The sequence below is a fragment of the Eurytemora carolleeae genome, unplaced genomic scaffold, assembly GCF_000591075.1.
Source record: "Eurytemora carolleeae unplaced genomic scaffold, Eaff_2.0 scaffold30, whole genome shotgun sequence".
Taxonomy (NCBI): domain Eukaryota; kingdom Metazoa; phylum Arthropoda; class Copepoda; order Calanoida; family Temoridae; genus Eurytemora; species Eurytemora carolleeae.
The window spans coordinates 24,379-45,769 of record NW_019396243.1 but is presented as its reverse complement, the minus strand read 5'-3'; the positions used below and the strand labels follow the sequence as shown (position 1 = coordinate 45,769).

Genomic DNA, 21,391 nt, shown 5'->3' with positions numbered 1-21,391 from the left:
AAAGGGGAAGTGAAGATAAGTAAGATTTGAGAGACATGAATAGAGCGGGGTAAAAAAGGGAAAAGGTGGATGGGGGAAGGGTAAGCGAGGATAAGTAAGAAATCGGAGAGTTAATGGGAAAAGAGAAAAGAAAAAGGGGAAATCGAAAAGAGAAAAAGGGAAGCGTAGATAAGTAAGAAATGAAAGAAAGGGGAAAAAGAAGGGAAAAAGGAACCTGCGGAAGCAAAGATAAGTAAGAAATTAAAGAAAGGGGAAAAAGAAGGGAAAGGGAACCTGCGGAAGCGTAGATAAGTAAGAAAGAAAGAAGGAATTATGAAAGTAAAAAGAGGGGGAAGGGGAGAAATGTAAATATTTAAGTTGTAGACCTACCTCAAAATGTGGTAACAAACCCTTTAATAAAGGAAGGATGACGACAGCTGATCAGCTGGCTATAGTTAATAGAATCCTCCAGGCACCAGCAGAAGCATATATCCTAGCACAGGTTAAAGGGCCTGTACACGTCAATATCAAATGTGGCATGTTATTGTTCTTAACGGTATCCTTTAAAGCTTTGTATCAAAAATAACCATATTTTAAACTTTGATAATTGATCATTTTCATAAGATGGGGAAATTGTCAGGATTAAATACTTTTCAAGCTTGAAAAAACGATGATTTCTTACAAATTGTTGATCAGATTAAAGGGGACTGTTGTGAATCGGGCATGCACCTCTTTATATGAGGGTTCACTTAAAAAAACTATAACAGTCCCTTTAATTTAATAACAATTAACATTACTTAATTAAACCATCAGAAAGATAACTGTTTCTTCATTTTGTTTAAATATTACATTTTAGTTTTGTAAAACGTCTCTGCTGCTCAAATCCATAAGACATTATTCCAGAGTACCACAATTGAAAAGCGTCAATTTTAAGATTGAAAACTTGAATCGTTGCTTAGAGAAACTGTAAATTGCATAAAATAAATATTGATTTTAATTTTTCTGAAAATATGAAAAATTTCTATTGTTTACTGGAATTCACTTTTAAGGACTTAGTTCTTTTCCGACCGAATCACTAAAAAGCATTGCACACGTTATTAATGCGATCTATCTGATGGAATGGGTCTCTTGCTAGGTTGTATATTAAGGTTGGTAACTCTGGATGCGCTCCAATGTACGGAAAATGTCGTCTCCTAAGATAGATAAAAACCTAATTGACGTCACATATTATAGAGGAGAGATTAACGTCATATGAGGTTTTATCTATCTATCTTAGGGATCTCTAACAGATTCCATTTCCTTATGTTCCTTAGATGTCGAAATGAACAGGACTTAACCGTGGTGAGGGGAGGGGGTAGCTAATAGACCTTTGCTAGTATTGTAACAAAATTTGATGGAAATTATTTAGATGCTCGTCAACAGAAGCTCTCTTCGTCTTCATTTCACAAACCTTCCCTGTCTTAAACCAAGCAGATCTCAAAATAGAATCCGTTCTTCCAATAAATCCTAGTTTCAGGTAAACCAGGTTCAGGAGATCCTCATATCAATCCTAGCTTCAGGTAAACCAGGTTCAGGTAAACCAGGTTCAGAAGATCCACATATCAATCCTAGCTTCAGGTAAACCAGGTTCAGGAGATCCTCATATCAATCCTAGCTTCAGGTAAACCAGGTTCAGGATATCCTCATATCAATCCTAGCTTCAGGTAAACCAGGTTCAGGAGATCCTTATATCAATCCTAACTTCAGGTAAACCAGGTTCAGGAGATCCACATATAAATCCTACCTTCAGGTAAACCAGGTTCAAAAGTTCCATATATCAATTCCTAGCTTCAGGTAAACCAGGTTCAGGAGTTCCACATATCAATCATAGCTTCAGGTAAACCAGGTTCAGGAGATCCTCATATCAATCCTAGTTTCAGGTAAATCAGATTCAGGGGATCCAAATATCAATCCTAATTTCAGGTAAACCAGGTTCAGGGGATCCTCATGTCAGTTCTATCTTCAGAACTCATATGGCTGAATTTAGAAAAAATTATCCAAAAAATGTTCTTTGTGAATTTTAAAAATTCCCTTGTTAAACAGGAATATCAGATTCTGGTCTAAGATTGATTCTATGTAAGTTTAGATGGTTTATTATACCAGATTATGGTTTAGGTTTGAGATTGATTCTGGTGCCAAGAGTAGACCAGATGCATTATACATAACAATATCTTCAAGTAGACAAAAGTTACTGTTTGAAATGCTCCCGGGTAAGACAAAGATAGTTGTTCATTAAGCAAAAATTCCGCAAAATCAAATATTCTAGTGCCTATATCTTTGCAACCTGATGGTGTAAACCTTTGACATTTTAAACTTTGATATAACATAATTCATAGTTTGAAATATTTAAGGTCTACATTATTGGGTTACCCAAATGTATAAATTGGAAAATCGAAGTTTTTGACAGAATCAATTCGTTCTTAGTAAAACAAAATATCAGATCAGGGTGGAAAACCAAGAGTAAATAATTTCGTGATTTGATTTCTGTTCGAATCTCGATAGATTTTTCAAAAAAAATTTTAAGACTAACGCAATTTTGAACCATTTCGCACTATGATGAAAAGACAAAGGTTTAATTTGATAATTGATGATTATATTTTACAGGTTATCATACACAAAACTTCGTTAGTGAAGTGTTTAGACTGACAGATAACGTATCCAAGAAAGGAACAGATATTCAAACCTTCTCCTGGTTGGAAAAATATCAGGCTTTTACTCCAGGTAGGGGAATATCAGTGGTTTACTCCTACTAGGAGGATTCACCGACAAAGGGTCAAACGACCCAGGGTCAAACGACAAAGGGTCAAACGACATGGGTCGTTTGGCCCTTTGTCGGTGAATCCTCCAGGTAGGAGAATATCAGTGGTTTACTCCAGGTAGGGGGGAATATCATGGGTTTACTCCAGGTAGGATAATGTCATGGGTTTACTCCAGGTAGGGGATATCAGGGGTTTACTCCGGTAGGAGAATATCAGTGGTTTACTCCAGGTAGGGGAATATCAGTGGTTTACTCCTACTAGGAGAATAGCAGGGGTTTACTCCAGGTAGGAGATATCAAGGGTTTACTCCAGTTAGGAGATATCAAGGGTTTACTCCAGGTAGGAGATATCAAGGGTTTACTCCAGGTAGGGGGGAATATCAGGGGTTTACTCCAGGTAGGATAATATCATGGGTTTACTCCAGGTAGGATAACATCAGGGGTTTACTTCAGCTAGGATAACATCAGGGGTTTACTCCAGGCAGGATAATATAAGGTGTGTACTCCAGGTAGGAGATATGAGGGTATACTCCAGGTAGGAGATATCAGGGTATACTTCAGGTAGGACAATATTATGGGCTTACTCTATGTAGGAGAATATCAGGGGTTTACTCCAGGTAGGATAATATCAGGGGTTTACTCCAGGAAGGACAAAATGAGGGCGTACTCTTTTTTTTGTTTTCAAGTCTCTCTTTCTCCGGTTTGCATTAGACATCGTGTCCTTCTCATGTCCTATTATCTTCTTAATCCGTGATCTCTTTTAAAACTTAATTCTTTCTGACTAATAACTATTCCTAGGACTTGGATATTTTAAAAAGTATGGCTTCTCATTCCCTCGCACTAGTACTAGATCTAGTTTGTTTAGTACGGTATCTACACTAGTACTAGATCTAGTTTGTTTAGTACGGTATCTACACTAGTACTAGATCTAGTTTTTTTAGTACGGTATCTACACTAGTACTAGATCTAGTTTGTTTAGTACGGTATCTACACTAGTACTAGATCTAGTTTGTTTAGTACGGTATCTACACTAGTACTAGATCTAGTTTGTTTAGTACGGTATCTACAAATACTGATACTGTGGTTTTTATATATAATTTCTTATACAATCTAAGCAACCTATTAAAATAGTACAATCCTGAAAAGTTTCGTAAAATGTCTTCAAAATTCCTAGTGTTTTTCTCGTGATACCCTCTAGTTTCTGTCTTTTGAAAAAACCTAATTATGTTTCCTAGCCCCCTAATTATGTCTCTTAAAACACTAATTATGTCTCCTAAAACTCTAATTATGTCTCCTAAAACCCTGATTATCTCTCCTTTAAATCTCTAGGTATTTCTCATAAAACACTAATTATGTCTCATAAAACCCTGATTATCTCTCCTTAAAATCTCTAGGTATGTCTCTTAAAACACTCAGTATGTCTCCTGAAAACCTCTAATTATGTCTCCTAAAATCCTACTTATGTCTCCTAAAATTCTAATTATGTCTCCTGAAACCACCTAGTTGTGTCTCATAATAACTCTAATACTCTAATTATGTATACTGAAAACACCTAATTATGTCTCATGAAAACTCATAACCATGTCTCATAATAACCCTAATTATGTCTCCTAAAAACCCCTAATTATGTCTCCTAAAAACCCCTAATTATATCTCATAGTAACCCTAATTATGTCTCCTAAAACCTCTAATTTTGTCTCCTCCTATATTCTCCTCCAGTATAAAATGCAGGCTCCGGAGAATGAAATGGAGACGGATAGTGAAGGAAATGAAGAAGGTTTACAATTATGTTTATCTTAAACATTTTTCAATTCTCAAAATAAATTTGAATAGATTAATCTTTTCTTGTGAAAAAGATGAAACAAAAATATAAAACATTATTGTAGGCAGGGCCGTAACTAGGGGGGGGGGGGGTGCCACTCCCTCCCTCACTGTAAAATTTAAATTTAAAATGAAATAAGAGTTTTTTTTAACTGTGCACGAAGGGTTTGCCTCTCTATTTACCCATTTGTCCCACCTTTCAAATATGGGCCTGATTTTACGGGGGTATAATAATGAAAGTTATTGCCCTTAAAAAGGTACATAAATTTGTCCCCGGGCACAGCCACCCCTTTCTTAGGCATACGTTCTTGGTTATTTCTTGATTAATATCTCTTACATTCTCTGAAATAAATCTAATCCAATTCTACACTGTGGAGTGTGGACGAGAAATATATTTTGACTACGTCAAATATGTTTACTGTACTGCAGGAGATCAAAACAAAGAATCCTGGGGAAAAACAACATTACAGGGAGTGTTCGCGAAAAATGAAAGGGTGTATAAAGGGCTGCCAAAATATATTGATTATTTTTTTTTTACCAGATTTAGATCAAATATTTTTGTTGAAAACGTGAGCTGTCGAATGTTCCGATTGATAAAAAAAGCTAATTTTTTCGACTGAACAAAGTTCGCATACCATAGCTTTCTTTACTTATTTTTAAAAATGCCAATTTTATTTTTGATTGCTTTAGCTCAAAAAATAATTATCGATTATCCAAAAATTTTGCTTAAAAAGAAACCTCAGATTATCAGTTTACTTTTTTTTAATTCAAGAAAATCTGTCGATTTTTCATAATTTAAGAACTATTGAAAATTAAAAATTTTAATTCGCCGGGCAATCTCTTATACTCCAAGAAGTAACATAAAAGATGAGCGCATAGTCAAACTAAAGAATCATGGTCCATGATGAACGGAATGGGATTAGGGATTCCCTTATTTTAAAATGTTCTTCCTTTTTTATAATGCAGTTACTTCCTAAGTATGATTTTTTTAATTTAAAATTCAGATATATCTGATAATGGTTAATAACCCGAAAAAGTACAAAGAGTCGGGCTTGAAAAAGTTAAAAACCAACCAAATCTGGTTTTTTTCATGTTATACAATACACATGTCCTAATAATCACGGGAATTAAGAAGTCGTCATTATTTATGTTTTAAGCATTCAGAAATGTGGTCTACCTTTGTTGCATCTTCACAATTGAAAATCAAATCATGTTTATTGTAAACACTCAGACTGTTGATTGTTGGTTAAGCGCTAAAGATTTTACAAAAATCATTCTTTAAAGTTTTAAGGTTAAAGATTACTTAATTAATGCATAGGGCTATTCATTATTGCTAAATAATGAGTTTTAAGCTTAGACAAATAAGGAAACCCATGATCCCATCCCAATTCAGAAAATAAAAAGAAAAGCTTACATAATAGTAAAAACATATAAAGGAAGCAGATTTTTAAATTTTATTTATTTTAATTTTATCGCGATTTTTTTTATCCGGCTTTATCCTCTTTTTCATCTGTACCCTGCACAGTGCAGTCATTTTTGTTTCAGATAAATTGTAAAGCAATGTAAGGTCAGCCTTTGCTCACATACGAGCAAAGAAAGATGAATGATAATATTATTATTAAAAAGATTTATTCACACACAAAAATATAAATACATATATATATGGTGTAGTTTAAATTTGTTTAAATAAATTTTTGAAAAATACAGGTTTCCAACGCAAAAGAGAAAAATATGCAAAATTATGCACAAATAGACAACATTTATTATTACTCATTACATAACATATTTATCATTTCAGTTGGTTGGTAGAAATGAGAAATTTTTTAGCTTTATGTTTTATATTCATTTTGGATGTTTTTTTCTAAAAACTTTTTTGTTTTTGTACGTATTGTACGTTTTTTTCTGAAATGTACTGTACGGATTTTTTTTTTAAATGGAAGGATTTTTATGTACGGATTATACGGATTTTTCTCAACAAGTATACCCTGGGTATAGGCTGATATCGAATTGAATTCGATTTTGATCGCTACTAATTTAACTTCGATCTAATCGATCTATTAATTAGTTATTAATTTAATTGAATTACTTACGATCTGAGTGGAATAATGCAACTCCATCAATTTGCATGGATCCTGCGCAAAGGATGAGATTTCAGAGACGACTGTACCAAGTTATCACTGTTTTCTTGATTCACTGCAACTATAAACTAGATTTTTTTGTTGCCAAATCATTATTAAAGCCATTAGAAGAATAAATTCAAGACAGAAGACTTAGTTTTACATTTTAATCGTCATATTGTGAGAGTTTCAGGTTGTCTTTACAGTCTCATCCTTTGTGGGTAACTCTGTATATACTCTAGATGCGCCAGGTAGAAAACATACAGTACGCGTATTGTATATACTATGTACACTGTACAGTACAACTGATCTCAGTTTAAAAGATAGTCACGATACAGAAGACAAACAGAAATATTGACAAACCTTTGGAATCTGTTTTATATTTGTTAAATCAGTGATAACTATTTATTTAAATGGTTCCCTCGCACATTATAACTGTGCCTAGTCAATTTACTACCTTTGTTTTACTTGCATTGAACTTCTTTCATTAAGTACAATTAGAAGTACACATTGTTGATACTATAGTACACATTGTTGATACTATAGTACACATTGTTGATACTATAGTACACATTGTTGATACTATAGTACACATTGTCTATTTACTACTTAGTGGACAAATATAACTAGTGAATGAATTCTGCTTACTACTTTGGACTGCATGCAGACCTACGATTAAGGGGACTATTTACTGCTTAGTGGACAAATATAACTAGTGAATTAATCCTGCTTACTACTTAGGACTGCATGCAGACCTACGATTAAGGGGACTATTTACTGCTTAGTGGACAAATATAACTAGTGAATGAATTCTGCTTACTACTTAGGACTGCATGCAGACCTACGATTAAGGGGACTATTTACTGCTTAGTGGACAAATATGACTAGTGAATAAATTACAAAAAACAGCTGTTGACTGTAATAGGGGACTTTATATGCGCAGTGAAAAGACACTAAAAGAACAGACATTTTTTGGTGCTTCGCGCACATGTTTAGTCGTTCATTTATAAAGCTGTTGAAGGTATTTTTTTTAACACAAGAAGAAGCCATGCATATTTTAAAAATTTGGTATATTATTGGGCACAGAGCCAACCCTGCAACAGATTTAAACTGCGCAGTAAAAATGATCAGTTTTTAAAATTATAAATATTGATATCTAATTCATACTTTTTCCGACAAATCTTTTAAGGGTACTGTTGCGAAGCGGCCTTGCCATCTTTGCACGGAGTAAAATTACGCTTACACGCTTACAATCCCTTTAATTATTGTTAATATTACATATATTGTCTAGGTTCCAACTCTATAATCCCAACTACTAATCAGCTTGAGGACTCAATACCAAGGATGGAGATAGCAACAGGACTAGCTGCTCCCATAGTGGGGAGGGACAGGGAGAGCGTGGCTAACTACCAGATGTCCACGAAGGAGGATCAGTTCACGGACCTTCAGAACTTCTCCTTCTTCATAGGCACCTGGAACGTTAACGGCCAAAGTCCAGGTTTATTTTGCGAAATAAAGATAATAGATTTATTTTCATCATTGTCATTGTCCAGGAAATGGTAGTTTAAGAATATATTCCAGAAAATATTATTATTCAAAACTATAGTCCAGGCAATTGTAGTTTAAGAATATATTCCAGAAATATTATTACTCAAAAATATATTCCAGGAAATGGTAGTTTAAGAGCGTGGTTAGCAGTTGACCAAACTCCACCTGATGTTTATGTTATTGGCTTTCAAGAGCTTGACCTTAGGTAAGCAAATATATAACAGCTTAGGTAGGCAAATATATAACAGCTTAGGTAGGCAAATATATAACAGCTTTTTTAAAATTATTGTTTATAATTATTTTATTCCTCTCTAGTATCTCAAACTTTTTTAATGAACCATCTTGTTTTCCCAATCTTTATTTCTTCTTTGCCCTCTGTTCCTACTACCTACGTCCTACCCTTCTTTCTTTGCTCTCTGTTCCCACTACCTTCACTCTCTTCTTTGCTCTCTGTTCCCACTACCTACACTTCCTTCTTTGCTCTCAGTTCCTACTACCTACACTTCCTTCTTTTCTCTCTGTTCCTATTACCTACACTCCCTTCTTTGCTCTCTGTTCCTACTACCTACACTTCCTTCTTTTCTCTCTGTTCCTACTACCTACACTTCCTTCTTTTCTCTCTGTTCCTACTACCTACACTCCCTTCTTTGGTCTCTGTTCCCACTACCTTCACTCTCTTCTTTGCGCTCTGTTCCCACTACCCACACTCCCTTCTTTTCTCTCTGTTTCTACTACCTACACTCTCTTCTTTGCTCTCTGTTCCTTCCTTCTTTGGTCTCTGTTCCTACTACCTACACTTCCTTCTTTGGTCTCTGTTCCCACTACCTACACTCCCTTTTTTGTTCTCTGTTCCCACTACCTACACTTCCTTCTTTGGTCTCTGTTCCTACTACCTACACTCCCTTCTTTGCTCTCTGTTCCCACTACCTACACTTCCTTCTTTGGTCTCTGTTCCTACTACCTACACTCCCTTCTTTGCTCTTTGTTCCTACTACCTACACTCCCTTCTTTGGTCTCTGTTCTACTACTACCTACACTCCCTTCTTTGGTCTCTGTTCTCACTACCTACACTCCCTTCTTTTCTCTCTGTATAAGCACACTTTGTTTTTTCTTTTCAAGAATATTAATTTGTTAGTAAGGAGGCTTTCGTGTTCCCTGAGTCTATAAAAGAGGATGAATGGATGAAAGCTGTCAAGGAATCCCTTCATCCCGGAGCAAAATATACCCTTATACGACATATTCGTTTGGTTGGGATGCTTCTAATCGTTTACTCCAGGTATAGATTATCACTGATTCAAATATGAATACACTTAATTGTTTTTGTCATTGTAATTAATATTTACATATCACACCTCCGTCAAAAGACCTGCGTGCCCCCCCCCCCCCTTAACAATGTTCCCCTGCATCTACCCTCCCGCCTACAACAAGCATGGGCCATACTGACTTGACACTTTTTCGTACTTACTTTTAAGTATGGTGTATATAAGAATATGTCCATGGGCTTTCCTTTTTTAAATTTATCGGGACGGGAGGGGATGGGGCTCAGCCATTAAACGATACACCCGCCCCTCCCCCACCCTTGCTAATGATAACGTTTTTATTTATTTATTTATATAATCAGAGCTGAAAACTTTAGAATGGCGGATATCGAGATTAATGCTTGATCCACTCTTTTTCTTAATTCCAGATCAAATAATGCTTGTTTTCCTCTTGTTATTTATCTCTCAGAGCTGAAAACTTTAGACTGGGATATCCCGATGTATTAATTAATCTGGAGATTAATAACAAGAGGAGAACAAGCAGTATTTGATCTGCAGATAAAGAAAAAGAGGAGATCAAGTATTAATCCCGATATCCACTATTCAAAAGTTCCCTGCTCAGATGATTTAATTCAATTTTCTTGTTTGTCTAGAAATGAGTTAACTGGGCATATCTCCAATATATGCGTGGATACGGTGGGAACAGGTATCATGGGGAAGCTGGGGAACAAGGGCGGAGTGGGAACACGGTTACGGTTCCATGCCTCCGATATCTGTTTCGTGAACAGTCACTTAGCGGCACACGTGGAGGAGTACGAGCGAAGAAATCAAGACTACAGTGATATCAACGCACGGATGAATTTTGTAAATTTTGAAAAGTTGGAGAGTGAAACTAAACCCTTCACCTCGCTAAAAATCAAAGGAATGTTGTTAGTTTTTTAAACTTACTGTAAAATAAAAAATATTTTGTTTCTCTTCCTTGGAGTCGAACTTTTTTTAAATTCTGAAGTTTTAATATTCAAAAAAAAACTAACAGGGTTTGGAATTAGATCATGAAAATATATTCTGGTTGGGAGATCTCAACTATAGATTAGCAGGCAGGAGATAATAATCATTAAATATTATTTAAAAGAAAAAAAATAATTTTACAGTGGCCTTTCTTTTCGAAGTGCCCTTGCAGGATGAATATTGAAGCAACCAAATTATTCAAATTATTAAAATTGACCCATTATCTTTTTGGGGGATTAAACGATTCACACCAATGTCCTTGAAGAATGATGGTTGACCTTATTTATATATTGGCTTTAAAAACTAAAAACCAATCGTTTAAAAACGACGATAAGGACACCACTGTGAATTATCGAAGACTGTCTGAATGGGGGGGGGGGGCAACTTTAAGTTTAAGTTTTTGTATTTAATAAACATTATCTCCGAGTAGGGTTGGATACCGGTGAAGTTAAAGAATACCTGAAAGAGCAAAATATCGCAGAGCTGATGAAAAACGATCAATTCTTCCAGCAAAGACACCAAAGAAAAGTTTTCGTCGGGTTCCAAGAAGGAGAAATCACGTTCCAACCAACTTACAAGTACGATCCGGGAACTAATATTTGGGACTCCAGTGAGAAGGCCCGGCCTCCGGCCTGGACGGATCGAATCCTCTGGACCGGAGAACATATTCATCAGACTGCTTATAGATCTCATATGGAGCTTTTGGTAGGATATAGATCTAATATGGAGCTTATGGTAGGATATAAATCTCATATGGAGCTTATGGTAGGATATAGATCTCATATGGAGCTTATGGTAGGATATAGATCTCATATGGAGCTTATGGTAGGATATAGATCTCATATGGAGCTTATGGTAGGATATAGAGCTCATACGTAGCTTATGGTAGGATACATATCTAATATGGAGCTTATGGTAAGATATATATCTAATATGGAGTTCATGGTCGGATATAGATCGCATATGGAGCTTACAGTAGGATTTAGATCTAATATGAAGCCTATGGTGATGGTAGGATATAGATCTAATATGGAGCTTATGGTAGGATATAGATCTAATATGGAGCTTATGGTAGAATATAGATCTAATTCTAATATGTTGCTTATGTAAGGATACAGAACTTGAATGGAGCTTATGGCCGGTAGTATAAAGATCTTGTTTAAATCATATTTGGAGTTTATTGTAGTTCAAGTAATATCTTCCTTTTAACAATTTGATTTCTAGGTTAGCGATCATAAACCCGTCTCTGCGCTGTTCAATGTTGGGATAAAAGTGATAGATCGAGCTAAGAAACAGAAGATAAGAGAGGAGATTATGAAAAAACTTGATATGCTAGAGAACGACTTCCTTCCCCAGGTTAATTTTTTTTTGACTACTCGGCCATAATCACAGACTGATGATCTTTTTTTTAGAACAAAAAAATAATTTTTTTAGCTTTTACGCGAAAATATGCATTCTAGTTTTGTATCTGAACCTATATTTGCGTTCAGGTGATGGTGGATATGACGGATATACAGTTCGGAACTGTCAAGTTTATTCAACCTTGTCAGCAGACCTTGGCTATTGCCAACACAGGACAGGTTCCGGTTCAGTTCGAGTTCATCCAGAAACCTGGACAGAAGAGCTACTGTAAACCCTGGCTGAAAGCTGAACCTAGCTCCGGGTTTATTATGCCAGGTATTAGAGCAGTGATGGGAAATAACGTTTTAGGGTAGTCTTGGACATGTAAAAGGCTCCAAGTTCTGTGAACTTTCTAACATTTTAAAACTATTCTAAAAAGTTTGTCATGATAACACTTAGTAATATATCTGTATCTGAAGAGAAAATATCAAGGAAAATTGGCCCAAAAAAGATCTTTTGTTAATTTTTTTTCAAAGTTTCAGAATCAAAAACTTTTTAGTATTAAATTCATTTCACTGTGGTTTTCCGGAAAATGGTCAGATTTTGACCCCTTTTCTTCACCAATTCGCCCTTTATATTTTAAAATCAAGTAAGGATACTTTTTTTGTTTGTTAGTTAATTAATATATACTACCAATTTATCGCTTATTTTATAATGCTTTAATACCATTATTAACCCGCTTTAGTCTTTAATTTAAAAAAGAATAAGTAGTTCAAATACCCGTACCTAGTTCAATTGCTTTCCACTAGTGAGTTATAGTTTAACTTGGCGCACCGAGCACAACTAATCCACGACAACAATTCAAGAACTAGTTTAGTAAACAGTAATATCTCAAGCACGACCCTCCTATCCTTCTCAGGAAAACCGAGCCTTGTTTACTGTCTTAGTTATTGTAAACACTAAAACCAGTAAAATGCAAACAACCCCTATTCCCCTCCCTTCTTTGTTCTACTCTTAGTTTACCTCAGATAAATTATCAAGTACAATAGGTGGCAACAGAGAACTAGACCAATTATACACGACGTCCTAAGTGTCAAGGAAAACGAAATTTTCTCATATTAGTTGAAATGTTTCCCAAGATTTAATAAAAACAGAACACATAAAATTGCACTTATTTTACTGTCAGATAAGAACTTTATTCTAAAATTATCACTATTATCAATAATTTGTCGGACACAAAAACTGAATTGACACTCGAGTGACGTCAGAATACAGCTGTACTGAGAGTGTCCCAATTCTACGTTGCCATCTATTGTACTAGATACAGTATATTTGTGTACTAGGAGAGAAGTGTGAGGTAACCCTGGAAGTTTATGTGGATAAGAAGACGGCCTGTCTCCTGAACTCTGGGCAGGATAAACTAGATGATATCCTGGTTCTACATCTTCTTGGTGGCAAGGATCTTTTTATTACGGTAGGATTTACTCTCCGGTCTTAAAGGGACTGTACGGTAGGGTTTACTCTTCGGTTTTAAAGGGACTGTACGGTAGGGTTTACTCTTTGGTCTGAATGGGTCTGTACGGTAGTGTTTACTCTTCGGTCTTAAAAGGACTGTACGGTAGGGCTTACTCTTTGGTCTTACAAGGATTGTACGGTAGGGTTTACTCTTCGGTCTTAAAGGGACTGTACGGTAGGGTTTACTCTTTGGTCTTACAGGGATTGTACGGTAGGGTTTACTCTTCGGTCTTACAGGGATTGTACGGTAGTGTTTACTCTTCGGTCTTAAAGGGACTGTACGGTAGGGTTTACTCTTCGGTCTTAAAGGGACTGTACGGTAGGGTTTACTCTTTGGTCTGAATGGGACTGTACTGTAGTGTTTACTCTTCGGTCTTAAAGGGACTGTACGGTAGGGTTTACTCTTCGGTCTTAAAGGGACTGTACGGTAGGGTTTACTCTTTGGTCTGAATGGGACTGTACTGTAGTGTTTACTCTTCGGTCTTAAAGGGACTGTACGGTAGGGTTTACTCTTTGGTCTGAATGGGGCTGTACGGTAGGGCTTACTCTTTGGTCTTACAGGGATTGTACGGTAGGGTTTACTCTTTGGTCTTACAGGGATTGTACGGTAGGGTTTACTCTTCGGTCTTAAAGGGACTGTACGGTAGCGTTTACTCTTCGGTCTTAAAGGAACTGTACGGTAGGGTTTACTCTTCGGTTTTAAAGGGACTGTACGGTAGGGTTTACTCTTTGGTCTGAATGGGACTGTACGGTAGGGTTTACTCTTTGGTCTTACAGAGATTGTACGGTAGGGTTTACTCTTCGGTTTTAAAAGGATTGTACGGTAGGGTTTACTCTTTGGTCTTACAGGGATTGTACGGTAGCGTTTACTCTTCGGTCTTACAGGGATTGTACGGTAGCGTTTACTCTTCGGTCTTTCAGGGATCGTACGGTAGGGTTTACTCTTCGGTTTTAAAGGGACTGTACGGTAGCGTTTACTCTTCGGTCTTAAAGGGACTGTACGGTAGCGTTTACTCTTCGGTCTTAAAGGGACTGTACGGTAGTGTTTACTCTTCGGTTTTAAAGGGACTGTCCTTGTAATTTCAAGTGATTCTCCATTTAATGCCCGATTCATGATGGTATCCTGTAACCTTGATCTAATCAATAATGTGGAAGATATCGTCGTTTTTGCTAGCTTTAAGTTTTCGAAAAATGTCCTCCTATTGTGTTTCTGTCTTTTGATAGAGAAACCACAAAAAGTAATCAATTCTGAATCATACAAAACTATTAAGTGCACCGATGTGGATCGGACATGCCACATCATAAATGAAGGGTGGGTCATTTACTTGAAAATACGCCTGCAGTCCCATTAATGTATTAAGTATAATTGATTTCCAGGCTTTGGGAACGTACGAGAAGTCATGTTTTGGTTGCAGTCTGGATAGTTTAGTACGTCTCAAGGTTCCAATCTCACAGCTCACATCTGCCGAGGTTGTTAGTCTAGAGAAAGGAGAATTCAATAAAATGTAAGAATTCATACTCCATGTTTAGTCCTGAATCCTTGATAATCTATGTTTAGTCCTGAATCCTAGATACTCTATGTTTAGTCCTGAATCCTAGATACTCTATGTTTAGTCTTGAATTCTGTTTAGTCCTGAATCCTAGATACTCTATGTTTAGTCCTGAATCCTAGATACTCTATGCTTAGTCCTGAATTCTGTTTAGTCCTGAATCCTAGATACTCTATGTTTAGTCCTGAATCCTAGATACTCTATGTTTAGTCCTGTATCCTAGATACTCTATGTTTAGTCTTGAATCCTAGATACTCTTTGTTTAGTCCTGTATCCTAGATACTGTATGTTTAGTCCTGTATCCTAGATACTCTATGTTTAGTCCTGAATCCTAGATACTCTATGTTTAGTTCTGTATCCTAGATATTCTATGTTTAGTCCTGAATCCTAGATACTCCATGCTTAGTCCTGTATCCTAGATACTCTATGTTTAGTCCTGAATCCTAGATACTCTATGTTTAGTCCTGAATCCTAGATACTCTATGTTTAGTCCTGAATCCTACCTTGTATCCGGAGTATCCCCGAACTACGATATCCCTAAGGAGGTTTGGTTTCTCTGTGAAATGATGAAGACTTCAGGGCTAGGACAAGAGAACTTGTTTCTTCAGCCCGGAATAAGGTAAAACAAAGAGCACATTCAGGGCCCTCCGCGCACCTTCTTCCTAGTGACATGCTGGTGTCTTCTAATCTTTGAATCTATGTTCATTTAAATTTCATAAATCATAATTTACACAATTAATATTTTTAATAATTTTTCCATTGTAATTTTTGATAGGAAATTTTTCTAGCCTTTCCGGACTAAAACAACAAAATGTGACCTTGGTAGCTTGGTTCCCCTCACTGTGGGGAACAAGCAAACAAACACCCATGGAAAAATTTTACAAAATACAGACGAGGACCTTGATATTATTATGAAGTAGTTTTCTCATTAGTATGCCTTACCTGTCTTAGTTTTTGATACTTGAATGGAGCAAATCCCCGTCTTGGTATTACAAATCTAGAAAAGCTGTGGTGCAGGAAGGACTAAATAAAGCTTAATTTTGTTTCGTTGATAAAAGTGAAATTGCACGGCGGAGAATTATGAAAAACACGTTAACAGTCGATCCCTTTAATAAGATCTGGAGCTCAGTTAACCTACAGGAAACAATACTTGAGTGTAGGTTGAATACTAATAATAATAATATTAATAATCTCCCTTTAATTACTAGGCAGGAAATATTACAGCTCCGGGACTGGTTGGACACTGGTCTACCTGAACAAAGGAAATAATATTTTTTTAATCCCAAATAGAATTCAAATATTTATAGACTTTAACAGGGATTACTACACTCTGTATATATAATGAAATATATACATCTCGAGCACAGTTGCATTCCTACAGCCTAGGATAACAGAGCTCTGCTAGAAGGCTCTCTGCACTATTTGCAGTGGACGCTGAGAAAGTTGTCTGCACATATGGAGGGAGGGAAGGCCAAGCGGCCCTGAACCCCGTGCTCAATTAGCTAGCCTCTAAGAAGATAACTGATGGGTTATTGTTAAGTGATTATGAAAAGTGTGCTATGTATATTGTTCACTTTTCGCAGACCCATATCAGTTGATAGATGAATTAAAGTTGAATGTCATCAATTCGTTCTGTAGGACATTTTCTTAGTTTTTCATTTAAATCATGATTTCTGGTGTCTTGTCAAATAAAAACAAAAACGAATATTTTTAAATATTATTCTGTGTGTAGACCTGAAGTTTCAATCCATAGTGTAGCAGAATCCCTTCTTATATTCCTAGAATCCCTTAGGGAACCGGTTATTCCTTACAGGTAGAATATAATTTGGAATTGTAGGTTATAATATGGTATTAAAGGATATAATTTGGGATTAAAGGATAATATTATATGAGATTAAAGGATATAATATGGTATTAACGGAAATAATGTAGAATTAAACGATACAATATGGGATTAAAGAATATAATGTAGGACTAAAGGATATGATATGGGATTAAAGGATATGATAAGGGATTAAAGGATATAATATGGAATTAAAATATAAAATAGGGATTAAAAAGTATATAATGGGATTACGGGATTTAAACTACTCCTCCCTGAACAACTACCTATCGTTTTCCGTTTAATGATTCTCAGAAATGATATTAAGCTGCATATTTCGCGGATTTTCATTTTAAAAGATTATTCGAATATTTTAAAAAGATTATTGGAATGTATATGACAACTTGTTCGAGTAGTTTCAAGTTAGCATTAGTATTGGTTAAGAGCAGATTTTTCTTCTAAATGGTGGATTTTTAGCAGACAAAATTCATAGGTTAAATCCTCGGATTAGAGACCTCCAGAAGAACTACAAAAAGCACGGATTAGCGCTAAATTGATTAAAAATGCAACAGTTGTGACCACTTTGATGTGTTTAGTATGTTGAACCGTTGTATCGAGTTCTCTGGGAGCTATCTGCAGTGTAAGCAGATTGCAAGCCAGCTTCCAACTAATCATAAACACTTATTCGATTATCTCATCGGTTAAGTATTATTATTATCATTAGTATTATTATTATCATTATTATCATCATTTTTATTATTATTAATATCAGCATTATTGTTATTATCATTACTTCAATAGCTTAGATTTTGAATGCCAACAGAAAAATGTAATATGCACAGGGTAACCGACATACAGAGCATCCCATATCATATTAGATTATCTCCAAGCTATAACGCTGAATACGCACACAAAACTCGAAAAACTGCATGCAAATCTTTAAATTAGCAATATACAATTTTTAAAAAAAGATTCGTTCTTTTCATGATTAGTCCCGTAAATCGCTATTTGAGCTTTAACACGCGCGATCCAATATTCTCTAACTTGATATAAACGATTATAAAATCATCTTGAACTTATTATTTGAATAGTATACGGTCGTCATATTAAGCTTAGAACATTAAAATTAAGTATAGATATCTGAACCACAAGCCGTCAAGAGACCCCCTATTGATAACTTTTTATATTTTTAGCTTTTCTGCGTGAGGTTTTCGCACGATCATATTCTAACGGAATAGATCCTAAAATCCTGGCAACCCTCTTCTGCACACTCTTCCTTAGGGTAAATTTTTTATAGGAAATTGAGAAATTTGAATTTTTACAATTTTCATAATTTTTTCGTTTTTTATTAATTATTTGCCCCATCGGTCCCAACAAGTCTAATTTGATTGGGGAAAAAGTGAGTTAATTGACAAGATTGATCTTAACATTAGAAAACACAAAGTTTTAGTGTTTTAAATTAATTGTTTTGGAAAAGTATTCATGAAATAATAATGAAATATCTAAATTAACAGTTATGTAAAAAAAAAGAAAAAATGTATTTAAAAAAAATCTGAAGAAAAATATATCAAAAACAAAAAATTGTCCGTTTTCGTCAATTTCCAAATCTGCTAAATGTTTTTAAAGGATTCATGGCAATTGACAATCCCTTTAATATCTAGGATCCCCCGGACTGCTCCTACAAGACGAAGAGCAGTCAGCAGCTGGTGGAGAGAAAGAAATCCAATTTTGTTTATCATTTCATAACGAATCCAGTTGAAGAGTAGAAAATCGAAACTAATTTCAGTACAGGTCATCCTAACTCTTCGGGATTAGATCTACTTAAATCAGAGTTAACGTCTTAAACTCCTTTAAATGTAGTTAATTAATGGCCTACAGAGAACGTAGGTCTATAAATCACCCAAATGATCGTCTTTATAAATCTATTTTGTTACTTATGGTGAACGTCAACTGTGAAATGTGTCAAGTATGTCTATAGTGTCTACCCTGTTGTACAATTTACATAAAGTATTGAATGTGTTGTGTTTACTGTTTAAAATATTCGACAAAATCAACTTTAAGGTTGAGTAAATATATGTATTAATGTAAAAATATAGAAAAAATGCAATTCTCATTAGATCTAAAATTAATTTAATTTTTTACGAAATTCTTGAACTTCCGTGTTGCTTNGTGGATTTAATTCTGTACACATCCCTGTTTCTGGAAAATAATTTTAAATTTTTCTTAATCTTTAAAAGGAAACCCTTCGCATGCATAGATTCAGTGTGAAAGGATAGTTAAATTCTTATCTAAACGAAATGTTTTTTTACTAAAAATTATATATATTTTTTGATTGTGTTTAGTTGTGCCTTGGTGTATGATTACGGGGGGAGGGGGCATTTCTTCTTGTGTGTCTATACACTTAATACGCCCTTTGTACAATGATGTACATTACTCGCCTGAAACCCTGCGTTGCCTGGAAGTCCTACTTAACTTAGAATTTTTAAACCAGGCTGAAATCATTCTCGTTGCTCTACCAAGTTCCCCAATCAAAAATTGAGGCAAATCGGTCCAGGGGTTCATAAGTTATGAAATCCAAACAAACAGGGATTACTACACTCTGTATATATAATGAAATATATACATCTCGAGCACAGTTGCATTCCTACAGCCTAGGATAACAGAGCTCTGCTAGAAAGCTCTCTGCACTATTTGCAGTGGACGCTGAGAAAGGTATCTGCACATAAGGAGGGAGGGAAGGCCAAGCGGCTCTGAACCTCTTGCTCAATTAGCTAGCCTCCTTCTTAACTACATAGCCACGGCACGGGGTACTTAGTCAAGAAATAGGAATAACAAAGAGCTTCTATGTATAATACTAATCTGGTTTTATATCCATTCCAGTAAGTGATCTGAGCCCTTTCTGAATGGGCCCTTTCCCTGCTTCCTGAGCAGAGCAGTTAAAAGGGGCAACTCCGCATTCTGCATGCAGTGGTGCACACTAAATGCGATACTTCCTAAGGAATTCCGCTCCGCTGGACTTGGAAACAGTGTAACATGTGGACTAATAGAGTGTTTATAAAATATTCCTGATACGCCACTGCTACAAACCCTTATCCTCATCTTCAACTCTCCTCGACCTACCATCTAACCTTCTCACAAGCAGCGAAATGAGACTCGGGGACATTTCTCTGTTGGATCCAAAAACAAAATTACCTCTGAGCGGGTCACTTGATTATCCTTCGTTGAATATCAACCCTCCTTGTACAGAAAAGTAATAATGTGCAGTTCATAGCAAGGAAGCTATTGCTCCACCACTGGAAATAGAAACTAACTTGAAGTGCTAGAAGTGATGACCTTACCAATGCAACTAGACAGAATGTTCAGCGCTGAGGTTGCAAATACAATTAAGCGACACAAAAAAACGGAGAGGGGTACTTCTACACAATGAAATGGTGATCCTGCACTGTTTTATAATGGCGCAAAGACAGCGACTCATAAAAATTCTTTCAAAAGCAGCGCCATAAATGGACGGGCAAAGGAAGGCAAGAAAAAGAGAAACTGCGAATGCGCAGATGGAGAAAGGAGAGAAAAGATGAATGATGAACATTTGAAAAAATTAACTATGCCTCGTACCATTTTATTTTACAAAAATTATATTTAAAAGAAATTTTAAACATTGTTAAAAAATACATCTGGAGCAAACGATATTTTTCATTATTCTTAAATATTCAAAGATATTTTTTCTCCTGCAAATTATATGAGTAAAAAAATTTGAAATCATAAAAATTATTTTCTTTTTGATATTTTGCTCTCCCGTACATTTAATGTGATCTTCTTCATTCTTAAATTTTTATCGGCAATTTGAATTTTGAAGGGTGTATTTTAATAAATGGTTGTAAGTAGACAATTTGAATTTTGAAGGGTGTATTTTAATAAATGGTTGTAAGTGCACAATTTGATTTTATCACCAAAGATGTATTAATTAGTATTATTTAAATAAGAATTTATTAAAGCGATTTAGTAATTTAGATTACTTAACCTTGCAATTTGAATAGAATGATAAATGTAAAATTCAACTTTAAGTGGTTGTGAATATGTGGTAGCCTATCGAGATGTGTTTTGTATCTATGATATGTTTATTTAATTTACGTCTGTTTTGGAATCAATATTTTTAATTAACAAGAAAATTGACCCTTTATGATTAAATTTCATCAATCGTCATCGAACTAATTTTTTATTTGGTCGATTTTTTGCAAATTGGTTTGTCCTCAGGAAATGGCGTATTTCCAGTTAATTTAATTTTTCTGGAACATTTTCATATTGTCAACTAATTGCAGGGATTATTAATGGTCTACAAATTAGTTGTAGGGTTATCAATGTTACACTAATTAGTTGTAGGGATTATCAAGTTACACTTGCTAGTTGTTAATTGATTGTTAACGTTACAATAACTAGTCGTAGGGATTATTAATCTTACACTAACTAGTTGTAGGGATTACTAATGTTACACTAACCAGTTGTAGGGATTGTTAAGTTTAGTTGTAGGGATTAAACATGAAACATTAAATTAGGATTATAAATAATAAAAGATTATTAAATTGAATTGATGAATTGTTATTTATTTAGCCTTAAACTCTCATGATTTCTGCATGTTT

At 35.3% G+C, this 21,391-nt stretch overlaps 1 protein-coding gene across 1 annotated transcript; it reads left to right on the top strand.

Moving 5' to 3' along the window:
* The first annotated feature begins 1,807 nt into the window (after window positions 1-1,807).
* Window positions 1,808-18,875, top strand: LOC111699196 (inositol polyphosphate 5-phosphatase OCRL-1). Its single transcript, XM_023469804.1, has 19 exons — window positions 1,808-1,898; window positions 2,134-2,228; window positions 2,623-2,739; window positions 8,006-8,212; window positions 8,383-8,467; window positions 9,398-9,538; window positions 10,175-10,443; window positions 10,571-10,618; window positions 10,960-11,234; window positions 11,754-11,885; window positions 12,020-12,206; window positions 13,214-13,344; window positions 14,763-14,890; window positions 15,426-15,554; window positions 16,144-16,197; window positions 16,668-16,748; window positions 17,354-17,457; window positions 17,951-18,039; window positions 18,419-18,875. Exons 2-19 carry the CDS (start codon window positions 2,219-2,221, stop codon window positions 18,521-18,523), a joined length of 2,292 nt encoding a protein of 763 aa, XP_023325572.1. The 5' UTR covers window positions 1,808-1,898; window positions 2,134-2,218; the 3' UTR covers window positions 18,524-18,875.
* The last annotated feature ends 2,516 nt before the right edge of the window (window positions 18,876-21,391 follow it).

Coding starts and splice junctions, on each gene's coding strand:
- LOC111699196 (XM_023469804.1), top strand. Junction 17,458..17,950: donor CTTATTCGATTATCTCATCG/GTTAAGTATTAT, acceptor TTATATTTTTAG/CTTTTCTGCGTGAGGTTTTC. Junction 18,040..18,418: donor TCTGCACACTCTTCCTTAGG/GTAAATTTTTTA, acceptor TTTAATATCTAG/GATCCCCCGGACTGCTCCTA.